Here is a 13,039-nt window from a genome sequence, read left to right as displayed (position 1 = left end):
TTCTTCCCCAGTTTGTACTCGAGATAACAGCATGCTGGCATACACTCTTAGAAAAAAGGGTTCTTCGGCTGTCCCCATAGCAGAACCCTTTGAATAACCTTTTTGGGTTCCAGGTAGAATCCTCTGTGGAAAGGAGGGTTGAGTACATTTACTACACAAGATGGCATTGCATAGGTAGGCCCCTTCATCACCATGCTCTGCACACAGGGGCCATGAGACAGACATTCGATAGCTTTTTCCCCTCAGGTTGTAAAAGAGCACACACTACAAATGGACAACATTGTCATTGCATTACAGTCCGAAACGACTGACTGCAAGGTATTGTGTAACATACAATTGAGTTAAAGCCAGATAAAAACATTACTGTGCAGGTCTAACAGTATACTGCACATTACTAAGCCAGAGCGCACAAAGAATGTCAGTATAACAGGTGTACACCTCGTTACAGTTCATAGTGGGAAAAGTCTGGTATATACTGTTACTGTAGAGTATAGACAAACAAGGGAGTGCAAACATGAGAACTGTAAAGGCAACAATACAACTCATTCAAGTGTCCTGCTAGCCAATGTAACAAGTCTTCGTGAAGAGAGAGGAATACCACAGCATACCAAAAATAACTGGATTGGCAACTGTTTGTGATACTCTCTGATAAGTTAATTCATGAGGGAATGGGATGGTTGGTTCCCAAGCACAACATCAAGCCTGCCTCACCAGACAACACTTCCTTTACTTGCTCATTTCTCAGTAAAACAAGATCATTGAGACAATCTCTAAAATATTGGTCAATTGCAGTTTCTCTCTTGTACCCAAACTTCCCTACACCGCAAACATGTCTTTAAAATGAGACAGAAGGGGGTGATAAAGCACATCTCTCTGGCTGTACAGTAATTGCTATAATGTATTAAGACTATACTCTGAGCTCCAGTGATTGTGCCCATGGGGCCTCTGGTGGGAACCAGCTGTTGCTGGGTGTCTGTCACTGAAGTCTTTCCATGGCATAGACAGACAGACAGCATGGGGAGAATGAGGGATGACAACTGCTGCGATAGGGTTATGGAGTTGGGGCTGGGGGGGTGGGGTGATACAGAAAGCCACTGGAAAGTCTTGGCCTGTGCAACAGATCCCGACCTGCGTCAGGCCCAGGGATTCCTGAAAGGGCAGGCTATCCTCTTGCATGTCTCCTTCATATAGAAACAGTAACAGGGCCTGGTGTGATGTCAGACATACAGTCACAGCAGTGGGATCCTTAAGTTGTTTCCTACCCAGCATGCACCTGTGGTCACATGCAGAGACACCTCTGTCGGCAAGATGGTGTGCTATAGCTCCCGTCCTTTCTCTTGTTATCTCGCTGTCATCTGAGCTTGGACCCCTGTCCCTGAAACAGTTTGCTGTACCCAGAAAGACCTGCAGAGGAAAGAAGATAACTAAGATGAATAAAATAACTACATTGGGGTGAACATCGAATCTTGTGCTTTCAAGGCTGAATGTTCAGTGTGCAGTAGTTAGAAAGGATACTACTGTGGGAACAGGTCAGGGCAGAAGCTGGGGAAGAAAGTACTCCATAGTGCTGACTGGTGTATCTTACACTTCAAAAAAAAAAAAAGAGCATTTAGAGTCAATGCCAAATACACATAGTGTGAGGAGTTGAGCCAAACTTTAAAAGTTCAATATGGAATGTTATTTTGCTAATGGTTGCAAAATTATGCTAGATCAGGGGTTTTCAAACGGGGGGTTTGCGGAGGTACTCCAATGGGTCTGCAATTTTTTGTATTATTACCTATTGGGGAAGAAAATTATTTGGGATTTTTTTTATGTGAAAAATAAGAATTTTATGAATATCGCTAGCTGCAACAGAATACCATCATGGATATACTTTTAATGTCCCTGCGTTTTAATGTCCCTACTTTTAATGTCCCTGGATGGGAGACCAGATACTGCTGGAAGTGATGTTGGAGTGCCAGTAGGAGGCACTCTTTCCTCTGGTCTATAAAAAAATATCCCAATGCCCCAGGGCAGGGATTGGGGTCATTGCCCTGTGCAGGGTCTTTCGGATGGGATGTTAAACGGGTGTCCTGACTCTGTGGTCACTAAAGTTCCCATGGCACTTATTGTAAGAGTAGGGGTGCTAACCCTGGTATCCTGGCTAAATTTCCAATCTGACCCTCATACCATCATCACTTAATCATACCCAGCTTCCAATTGGCTCATTCATCCTCTCCCCTGTACCTATTCCCCAGGTTGTTGCTGTAAATGAGAATGTGTTCCCAGTCAACTTACCGGGTGAAAAAATCAATAAAACTGGAAGTCTACAGGAACAGTTTGTACGCTAGCTGTTACGGTTCATCCAACTGGCTTCATTGCCAAAATCTCGAACGATCACTTTAATATGGAGAAAATTAACCAGTCATTGGAGCTAATTACAGGGTTTATTGTAGACCTCCACAAGTCTGGTTTATCCTTGGGAACAATTTCCAAACGCCTGAAGGTACCACGTTCATCTTTCTGAACAATAGTACGCAAGTATAAACACCATGGGACCACGCAGCCGTCATACCGCTCAGGAAGGAGACGTGTTCTGTCTCCTAGAGATTAACGTATTTGGTGCGAAAAGTGCAAATCAATCCCAGAACAACAGCAAAGGACTTTGTGAAGATGCTGGAGAAAACTGGTACAAAAGTATTTATGTCCAAGTAAAACAAGTCCTATATCGACATAACCTGAAAGGCCGCTAAGCAAGGAAGAAGCCACTGCTCCAAAACCGCCATAAAAAAGCCAGACTACGGTTTGCAACTGCACATGGGGACAAAGATCGTACTTTTTGGAGAAATGTCCTCTGGTCTGATGAAACAAAAAATAGAACGGTTTGGCCATAATGACCATCATTATGTTTGGAGGAAAAAGGGGGAGGCTTGCAAGCCAAAGAACACCATCCCAACCGTGAAGCAAGGGGGTGGCAGCATCATGTTGTGGGGGTGCTTTGCTGCAGGAGGGACTGGTGCACTTCACAAAATAGATGGCAGCATGAGGATGGAAAATTATGTGGATATTTTGAAGCAACATCTCAAGACATCAGTCAGGAAGTTGAAGCTTGGTCGCAAATGGGTCTTCCAAATGGACAATGACCCCAAGCATACTTCCAAAGTTGTGGCAAAATGGCTTAAGGACAACAAAGTCAAGGTATTGGAGTGGCCATCACAAAGCCCTGACCTCAATCCTAGAGAGAATTTGTGGGCAGAACTGAAAAAGTGTGTGCGAGGTAGGGGGCCTACAAACCTGACTGAGTTACACCAGCTCTGTCAGGAGGAATGGGCCAAAATTCACCCAACTTATTGTGGGAAGCTTGTGGAAGGCTACCCAAAACATTTAACCCAAGTTAAACAATTTAAAGGCAATGCTACCAAATACTAATTGAGTGTATGTAAACTTCTGACCCACTGGGAATGTGATGAAAGAAATAAAAGCTGAAATAAGTTATTCTCTCTACCATTATTCTGACAATTCACATTCATAAAATAAAGTGGTGATCCTAACTGACCTAAAACAGGGAATTTTTACTAGGATTAAATGTCAGGAATTGTGAAAAACTGAGTTGAAATGTATTTGGCTAAGGAGTAAGTAAACTTCCGACTTCAACTATATATAACATAACTGAAATACAACATTTACATAAGTATTCAGACCCCTTTACTCAGTACTTTGTTAAAGCACCTTTGGCAGCGATTACAGCCTTGAGTCTTATTGTGTATGATGCTACAAACTTGGCACACCTGTATTTAGGGATCCATCTTTAAAAAAAACACTAATGGTTTCTGATGTAGGCTAGTTGTTCTGTCTGATTATCCCATTCTTCTCTGCAGATCCTCTCAAGCTTTGTCAGGTTGGATGGGGAGCGTCGCTGCACAGTTATTTTCAGGTCTCTCCCGAGATGTTAGATCGGGTTCAAGTCCGGGCTCTGGCTGAGCCACTCAAGGACATTGAGACTTGTCCCTAAGCCACTCCTGAGTTGTCTAGGCTGTGTGTTTATGGTCGTTGTCCTGTGGAAGGTGAACCGTCGCCACAGTCTGAGATCCTGAATGCTCTGGAGCAGGTTTTCATCAAGGATCTCACTGTACTTTGCTCCGTTCATCTTTCCCTTGATTGTGACCAGTCTCCCAGTCCCTGCCGCTGAAAAACATCCCCACAGCATGATGCTGCCACCACCATGCTTCACCGTAGGAATGGTGCTAAGTTTCGTCCAGATGTGACGCTTAGCATTCAGGCCAAAGAGTACCCATCTTAATTTCATCAGACCAGAGAATCTTGTTTCTCATGGTCTGAGAGTCCTTTAGGTGCCTTTTGGCAAACTCCAAGTGGGTTGTCATGTGCCTTTTACTAAAGAGTGGCTTCCGTCTGGCCAGTCTACCATAAAGGCCTGATTGGTGGAATGATGGAGGCCACTGTGTTCTTGGGGACCTTCAATGCTGCAAAAATGTTTTGGTACCCTTCACAAGTTCTGTGCCTCGACACAATCCTGTCTCAGCGCTCTAGGTACAATTCCATCGGCCTCATGGCTTGGTTTTTGCTCTGAAATGCACTGTCAACTGTGGGATTTTATACAGACGGGTGTGGGCCTTTCCAAATCATGTCCAATCATTTGAATTTACCACAGGTGGACTCCAAGTTGTAGAAACATCTCAAGGATGATCAATGGAAACAGGATGCACCTGAGCTCAATTTTGAGTCTAATAGCAAAGGGTCTTTATACATATGTAAATAAGGTGTTTGTTTAATTTCCAAAGAATTGCAAATTTGCTTTGTCATTATGGGGTATTGTGTGTAGATATATTAAATAAATAAAAATCCTCAATTTTAGAGTAACGTAACAAAATGTGTCAAAAGTCAAATGGGTCTGAATACTTTCCTGAATGCAGTGTATATACTGCCTTCAGAAAGTATTCACACCCCTTGACCTTTTCCACATTTTGTTGTGTTACAGCCTGAATTTAACATGGATTACATTTAGATTGTGTGTCACTGGCATACACACAATACCCCTTTATGTCAAAGTGGAATTATGTCTTTAGAAATGTTTACAAATGAAAAATATGAAATAAGTAAATAAGTATTCAACCCCTTTGTTATGGCAAGCCTAAATAAGTTCAGGAGTATAAATTTGCTTAACAAGTCACAAAATAAGTTGTATGGACTCACTGTGTGCAATAATAGTGTTTATTGTGATTTCCAATGCCTCGCAAAGAAGGGAAACTCAAATCAAATGTTATTAGTCACATGCGCCGAATACAACCTTACAGTGCAATGCTTAATTACAAGCCCCTAACCAACAATGCAGTATAAAACATATGAATAAGAAATAAGTTACAAGTAGTTAAAGAGCAGCAGTAAAATAACAATAGCGAATCTACATACAGGGGGTACCGGTACAGAGTCAATGTGCGGGGGCCCCGCATGGTCGAGGTAATTGAGGTAATATGTACATGTCGGTAGAGTTATTAAAGTGACTATGCATAGTTAATAACAGAGTAGCAGCGGCGTAAAATAGGGGTGGGGGGCAATGCAAATAGCCTGGGTAGCCATTTGATTAGATGTTCAGGAGTTTTATGGCTTGGTATTTTATTTTATTAGGATCCCAAAAGCAGCAGCTACCCTTCCTGGGGTCCACACAAAACATGAGACATAATACAGAACATTATTAGACAAGAACAGCTCAAGGACATAACTACATAAATATTTAAAAAGGCATACGTAGCCTACATATCAATGCATACACACAAACTATCTAGGTCAAATAGGGGAGAGGCGTTGTGACACGAGGTGTTGCTTTATCTGTTTTTTAAAACCAGGTTTGCTGTTTATTTGAGCAATATGAGATAGAAGGAAGTTCCATGCAATAAGGGCTCTATATCATACATTTCCTTGAATTTGTTCTGGATTTGGGGACTATGAAAAGACCCCTGGTGGCATGTATGGTGGGATAAGTGTGTGTGTCAGGGCTGTGTGTAAGTCAAATCAAATCAAATTTTATTTATTTGAGTTATATTATTTAAGTTGACTATGCAAACAATTTGGGATTTAACACAATGTATCTTATAAATAGAAGAAGTGATGCAGTCAGTCTCTCCTCAACTCTTAGCCAAGAGAGACTGGCATGCATAGTATTTATATCAGCCTTCCGATTATAATTAAGAGCTAAACGTGCCGCTCTGTTCTGGGCCAGCTGCCGCTTAACTAGGTCTTTCCTTGCAGCACTGGACCACACAATAATCAAGATTAGACTAAACTAGAGCCTGCAGAACTTGCTTTTAGGATTGTGGTGTCAAAAAAGCAGAACATCTCTTTATTACGGCTAGACCTCTCCCCATCTTTGCAACCATTGAATCTATATGTTTTGACCATGACAGTTTACAATCTAAGGTAACGTCAAGTAATTTAGTCTCCTCAACTTGTTCAACCGCCACACCATTCATTACCAGATTCAGCTGAGGTCGAGCACTTAAGGAATGATTTGTACCAAATATAATGCTCTTAGTTTTAGAGATGTTCAGGACCAGTTTATTACTGGCCACCCATTCCAAAACAGACTGCAACTCTTTGTTAAGGGTTTCAGTGACTTAATTAGCTGTGGTTGCTGATGCGTATATGGTTGAATCATCAGCATACATGGACACACATGCTTTGTTAATACCAGTGGCAGGTCATTGGTGAAAATAGAAAAGAGTAGGGGACCTAGAGAGGTGCCCTGCGGTACACCACACTTTACATGTTTGACATTAGAGACGCTTCCATTAAAGAAAACCATTTGAGTTCTATTAGATAGATAGCTCTGAATCCACGATATGGCAGAGGTTGAAAAGCATTTTTTCAACAACAGGTTATGGTCAATAATATCAAAGGCTGCACTGTAATCTAACAGTACAGCTCCCACAATCTTCTTATTATCAATTTCTTTCAACCAATCATCAGTCATTTGTGTCAGTGCAGTACACGTTGAGTGCCCTTCTCTATAAACAGGTTGGAAGTCTGTTGTTAATTTGTTTACAGAGAAATAGCAATGTTTTTGGTCAAACATCATTTTTCCCCCAACAGTTTGCTAAGAGCTGGCAGCAAGCTTATAGGTCTGCTGTTAGAACCAGTAAAGGCCGCGTTACCACTCTTGGGTAGCGGAATTACTTTGGCTTCCCTCAAAGGCCTGAGGACAAAGACTTTCCTCTAGGCTCAGATAAAAAATATGACAGATAGGATGGTGGCTGACTATAGCCACGCCTTAGTAGCTTTCCGTCTAAGTTGTCAATGCCAGGAGGTTTGTCATTATTGATCGTTAACAATAAATTTTTCCACCTCTCCCACACTAACTTTACAAAATTGCACTGCTTTTCTTTCATTATTTGTTTTTTCATGCATGAATATAATTGCTTACTGTTTGTCGTGGGCATTTCCTGCCTAAGTTTGCCCACTTTGCCAATGAAATAATCATTACAATATTTGGAAAGATAAAATGATGATGAATAAGCCATCTGATTCGATGAAAGATGGAGTAGAGCTTTAACAGTTCTAACAGTCAGTTTCTTAACAGGTGTAGATTTATCAATAATTGGAAGAAGCAACTTCAATAAATTCATCAAGCGCAGCATCTGGATGCTCCTCCTTAATCACATCAGACCAACAAATATTTTTAACATCATCCACATAAGAGTCACAGCTAAATATTTTGTATGATCTCTTATACACTATTTTAGGCCCAGCTGTTGGAACTTTGGCTTTCCTGGATATAGCCACTATGTTGTGATCACTGCATCCAATGGGTACGGATACAGCTTTAGAACAAAGTTCTACAGCATTACTAAAGATGTAATCGATATATGTGAATGATCTTGTTCCTGTATTGTTTGTAAACACCCTGGTAGGTTGATTAATAACCTGAACCAGATTACAGGCACTGGTTACAGTAAGAAGCTTCCTCTTGAGCAGACAGCTTGATGAAAACCAGTCAATATTCAGGTCCCCAAGAAAGTAGACCTCAATTTACATCAGATACACTATCAAGCATTTCACACATATTATTTAGATACTGACTGTTAGCACTTGGTGGCCTATAGAAACACCCCAAAAGAAAAGGTATAGATGTGCCAAGTGAACCTGCAACCACAACACTTCAATAACACTTGACATAAGATCTTCTCTAAGCATTACAGGGATTTGGCTCTGAATATATACAGCAACTCCTCCCCCATAAGCATTTATGTCTCTTCTATACATTTACATTTACATTTAAGTAATTTAGCTGACGCTCTTATCCAGAGCGACTTACAAATTGGAAAATTCATACATATTCATGGGCTATAAATGTTATATCCTTGTATTGCTACTGATGTATCATCAAATTAATTATCTAAGTGAGTCTCAGAAATGGCTAATATATGAATGTTCTGATGTTAGCAAGTTATTGATTTCATGAACCATATTCCTAAGACTACATATAATAATATGGGCTATTCTCAGCCCTTTACTGGGTAGCTTATCAGAGAGACATAATATTAAACAGAGCAGACAAAGCAAGAGAAAAAAATATACATTCAGCAGACCATTAATCAATTGGTGTGTGTGTGTGTTCTGCGGGGTTGAGGCTACGAACCCATAGGCTTGGCTCTCTCATCCCTTCCAGGCTTCTGGGAGGGAGGGTGGACAATGAGCCTGTCGTAGCGGATGTACGCAATGTCCCCACGCGCTCTGGCAGCTTTCATGGCTGGGATCAGTCCTTTCCTTTTCTGGTGCACAGCTTCAGGATAGTCCTCGTTGAGGAACATACACGTTCCTCTCAAGTTTTTGGCTCTTTCAAGAACAGCTACCTTGACCTTGAACCTCAGGAACTTGACCACTATCGGCCTGGGCCTATCACCTGGGCTGGTGGTGGGTTTTCCAGTCCTGTGGGTGCGCTCCACCTCAATCTTCCTGTGGTCCATCTTCAATTTCTCAGAGATCATTTCCCTCACTTTGTCCTCAGACTCCATCCAGACTCCAGACTCAATCTCATGTGGAGATTCTGGAATTCCGTCCACAACCATGTTGTTTCGCCTTGATTGTCCCTCAAGATGACTTACAGATTGCTGTCATCTTGCTGTTCTCCTGTTCCAACTCGTTGAGCTGACCCTGGGAGAACTGCAAACTGTTCTTCAGGTCCTGGACCTGGAGGTCGTCCATTATTTTATTAGTAGAATCCACGAGTATTTGGACAAAACCCTTTAACTATTTTCTTGTTGTTGTAACAACTGCTTATAGGTTTCTTTTTGTTAATTTAAAAGATCCTTCACGTGTGATAGACACCCCTGGCACGGTCCTCAACGGTACTCCCGCCGGCTTTGGTCTTTGTCATGGTAGCTAGTATGTTGGTAGTATGTTAGGCTGTTACTCCTCGCAGTTCCAGACAGGGAAGGTCACAGGGAATATTGAAAACAACAAACAGCAGGGATCTAGACAGCCACAAACCCGGGACAATCCGTGGTCCCAGCCACAATGGCTAACCGCGTCGCTGGCTGCATTCAAGAACAACTCGCTAGCTTGATGTCCAGCTAGCTAGCAGCTAGGCTAGCTGCGACGCCAAATAGCTCCTCAGACCTGTCCTTGGTCGGCAGGATCACTGGAAAGATACACGCAGTCCCAGCAACTGATGCCAACTGCGTCGCGGATCCAACATAAGAAGCTAGGTAGCAACTAAGAACATTCCAATATACTTTTAAACAACAAACTTTCCAAACAAAACCAAGCTCTTCCTCGTTCCTTGTGGAGGTAGAAGCTGTTTAGAAGCCTCTTGGACCTAGACTTGGCGCTCCGGTACCGCTTGCCGTGCGGCAGCAGAGAATAGTCGATGACTAGGGTGGCTGGAATCTGACAATTTTTAGGGTCTTCTTCTGACACCGCCTGACACCACTTTTTCCTGTAGTCCACAATCATCTCCTTTGTCTTGATCATGTTGAGAGGTTGTTGTCCTGGCACCACAAGGCCAGGTCTCTGACCTCCTCCTTATAGGCTGTCTCGTCGTTGTCGGTGATCAGGCCTATCACTGTTGTATCATCGGCAAACTTAATGATGGTGGTCGAGTCGTGCCTGGCCGTGCAGTCATGAGTGAACAGGGAGTACAGGAGGGGACTGAGCACACACCCCTGAGGGGCCCCTGTGTTGAGGATCAGCGTGGCGGATGTGTTGTTACCTACCCTTACCACCTGGGGGTGGCCCGTCAGGAAGTCCAAGATCCAGTTGCAGAGGGAGGTGTTTAGTCCCAGGGTCCTTAGCTTAGTGATGAGCTTTGAGGGCATTATGGTGTTGAATGCTGAGCTGTAGTCAATGAATAGCATTCTCACATAGGTGTTCCTTTTGTCCATGTGGGAAAGGGCAGTATGGAGTGCAATAGAGATTGCATCATCTGTGGATCTGTTGGGGCGGTATGCAAATTGGAGTGGGTCTAGGGTTTCTGGGATAATGGGATAATGGTGTTTATGTGAGCCATGACCAGCCTTTCAAAGCACTTCATGGCTACAGACGTGAGTGATACGGGTCGGTAGTCATTTAGGCAGGTTACCTTCATGTTCTTGGGCACAGGCACTATGGTGGTCTGCTTAAGACATGTTGGTATTACAGACTCGGACAGGGAGAGATTGAAAATGTCAGTGAAGACACTTGCCAGTTGGTCAGCGCATGCTCGCAGTACATGTCTTGGTAATCCGTCTGGCCCTGCGGCCTTGTGAATGTTGACCTGTTTAAAGGTCTTACTCACATCGGCTGCGGAGAGCGTGATCACACAGTCTTCCAGAACAGCTGGTGCACTCATGCATGTTTCAGTGTTATTTGCCTCGAAGCGAGCATTGACATGGTTTAGCTCGTCTTGTAGGCTCATGTCAATGGGCAGCTCTCAGCTGTGCTTCCCTTTGTAGTCTAATGGTTTGCAAGCCCTGCCACATCCGACGAGCATCGGAGCCGGTGTAGTACGATTCGATCTTAGTCCTGTATTGACACTTCGCCTGTTTGATTGTTCGTCTGAGGGCATAGTGGTATTTCTTAGAAGCTTCCGGGTTAGAGTCCTGCTCCTTGAAAGCGGCAGCTCTACCCTTTAGCTCAGTGTTGCCTGTAATCTATTGGTTGGGGTATGTATGTACAGTCATTGTGGGGGCAACGTCATCGATGCACTTATTGATGAAGCCAGTGACTGATGTGGTGTAATCCTCAATGCCATCGGAAGAATCCCAGAACATGTTCCAGTCTGTGATAGCAAAACAGTCCTGTAACTTAGCATCTGCTTCATCTGACCACTTGTTTTAAATTGACCGAGTCACGGGTGCTTCCTGCTTTAATTTTTGCTTGTAAGCAGGAATCAGGAGGATAGAATTATGTTCAGATTTGCCAAATGGAGGGCGAGGGAGAGCTTTGTACGCGTCTCTGTGTGTGGAGTAAAGGTGGTCTAGAGTTTATTTTCCTTCTGGTTGCACATTTAACATGCTAATAGCAATTTGGTAAAACAGATTTAATTTTCCCTGCACTAAAGTCCACGGCCACTAGGATCGCCGCCTCTGGATGAACGTTTTCCTGTTTGCTTTGCTTATGGCGGAATACAGAGTTATTTTCGGTCATAAGAGACTGTAGCAGCAACATTATGTACAAAATAAGTTTAAAAAATAAAAGTTAAACAATTATTTATTTTTTAAAACACAATCGGTTACGAACACGTAAAACGTCAGCCATCAACTCAGTTGCCGTAGAGGAAAGAAACCGCTCAGATTTTCGACCATGAAGCCAACGGTGACTAAAACCGTTACAGAGTTTAATGGCTGTGATTGGAGAAAACTGAGGCTGGATCAACAACATTGTAGTTACTGCCCAATACTAACCTAATGATCGAGTGAAAAGAAGGAAGCCTGTACCGAATAAAAATATTCCGAAACATGCATCCTGTTTGCAATAAGGCACTAAAGTAAAACTGCTAAAAATGTGGCAAAGAAATTAACTTTATGTCCTGAATACAAAGCATTATGTTTGAGGCAAATCCAACACATCACTGAGTACCACTTCATATTTTCAAGCATGGTGGTGGCTGCATCATTTTAATGATATGGTTGTCATGGGCAAGGACTATGGAACTTTTTGGGATATAAAGAAATGGAATAGAGCTAAGCATGCGCAAAATCATAGAGGAAAACCTGGTTCAGTCTGCATTCAACAGACACTTGGAGACAAATTCACCTTTTCGCAGGACAATAACCTAAAACACCAAATATACACTGGGGTTGCTTACCAAGACGACATTGTATATTTCTGAGAGGCCTAGCTACAGTTTTGACTTAAAAGCTGCTTGAAAATCTACGGTAAGACTTTAAAATGTCTGTCTCGCAATGATCAACAACCAACTTGACAGAGCTTGAATAATAATTAAAAATAATAATAAAATGTGCAAATATTGTATAATTCAGGTGTGCAAAGCTCTTAGAGACTTACACAGAAAGACTCACTGCTGTAAGCCATAAAATCTATTATGTGACTTGTTAAGCACATTTTTACTCCTGAACCTATTTAGGCTTGCCATAACTAAGGGTTGGAATATTTATTGACCCAAGACACTTCCGCTTTCATGTTTTATTAATTTGTAAAAATAAAAAATAAACATAATTCCACTTTGACATTATGGGGTATTGTGTGCAAGCCAGTGACACAAAATATCAATTTAAATCAACATTGTAATTCAGGCTGTAACACAACAAAATGTGGAGAAAGTAAAAGGGTGTTAATACTTTCTGAAGGCACTGAAAGTATTCACACCTCTTTGCTATGACACTCTTGAGCTCAGGTGCATCCAATTTCCTTTGATCATTCTTGAGATGTCACTACAAATAGATGGAGTCCACCTATGGCTAATTCAATTGTTTGGACATGATTTAGAAAGAAACATACCTGTCTATAAGGTCCCGCCGTTGACAGTGCATGTCAGAGCAGAAATAGTACCATGAAGTCCAAGGAACTGTCCGTAGATCTCCGAGGTAGAATTGTGATGAGGCATATA

General features: G+C 42.3%; 1 protein-coding gene across 1 annotated transcript in view; it reads right to left on the bottom strand.

Moving 5' to 3' along the window:
* Positions 1-1,262: 1,262 nt before the first annotated feature.
* The window catches only part of ttll5 (tubulin tyrosine ligase-like family, member 5), a 98,965-nt gene continuing 87,188 nt past the window's right edge, over positions 1,263-13,039 (bottom strand). The window contains 1 exon segment of the mRNA XM_023994567.2: positions 1,263-1,404. Coding sequence (XP_023850335.2) covers positions 1,352-1,404 — 53 coding nt within the window. The 3' untranslated portion in view covers positions 1,263-1,351.

This window comes from Salvelinus sp. IW2-2015, linkage group LG9 (assembly GCF_002910315.2).
Source record: "Salvelinus sp. IW2-2015 linkage group LG9, ASM291031v2, whole genome shotgun sequence".
Classification (NCBI taxonomy): Eukaryota; Metazoa; Chordata; class Actinopteri; order Salmoniformes; family Salmonidae; genus Salvelinus; species Salvelinus sp. IW2-2015.
This window is presented reverse-complemented; position numbering and strand designations above follow the sequence as displayed.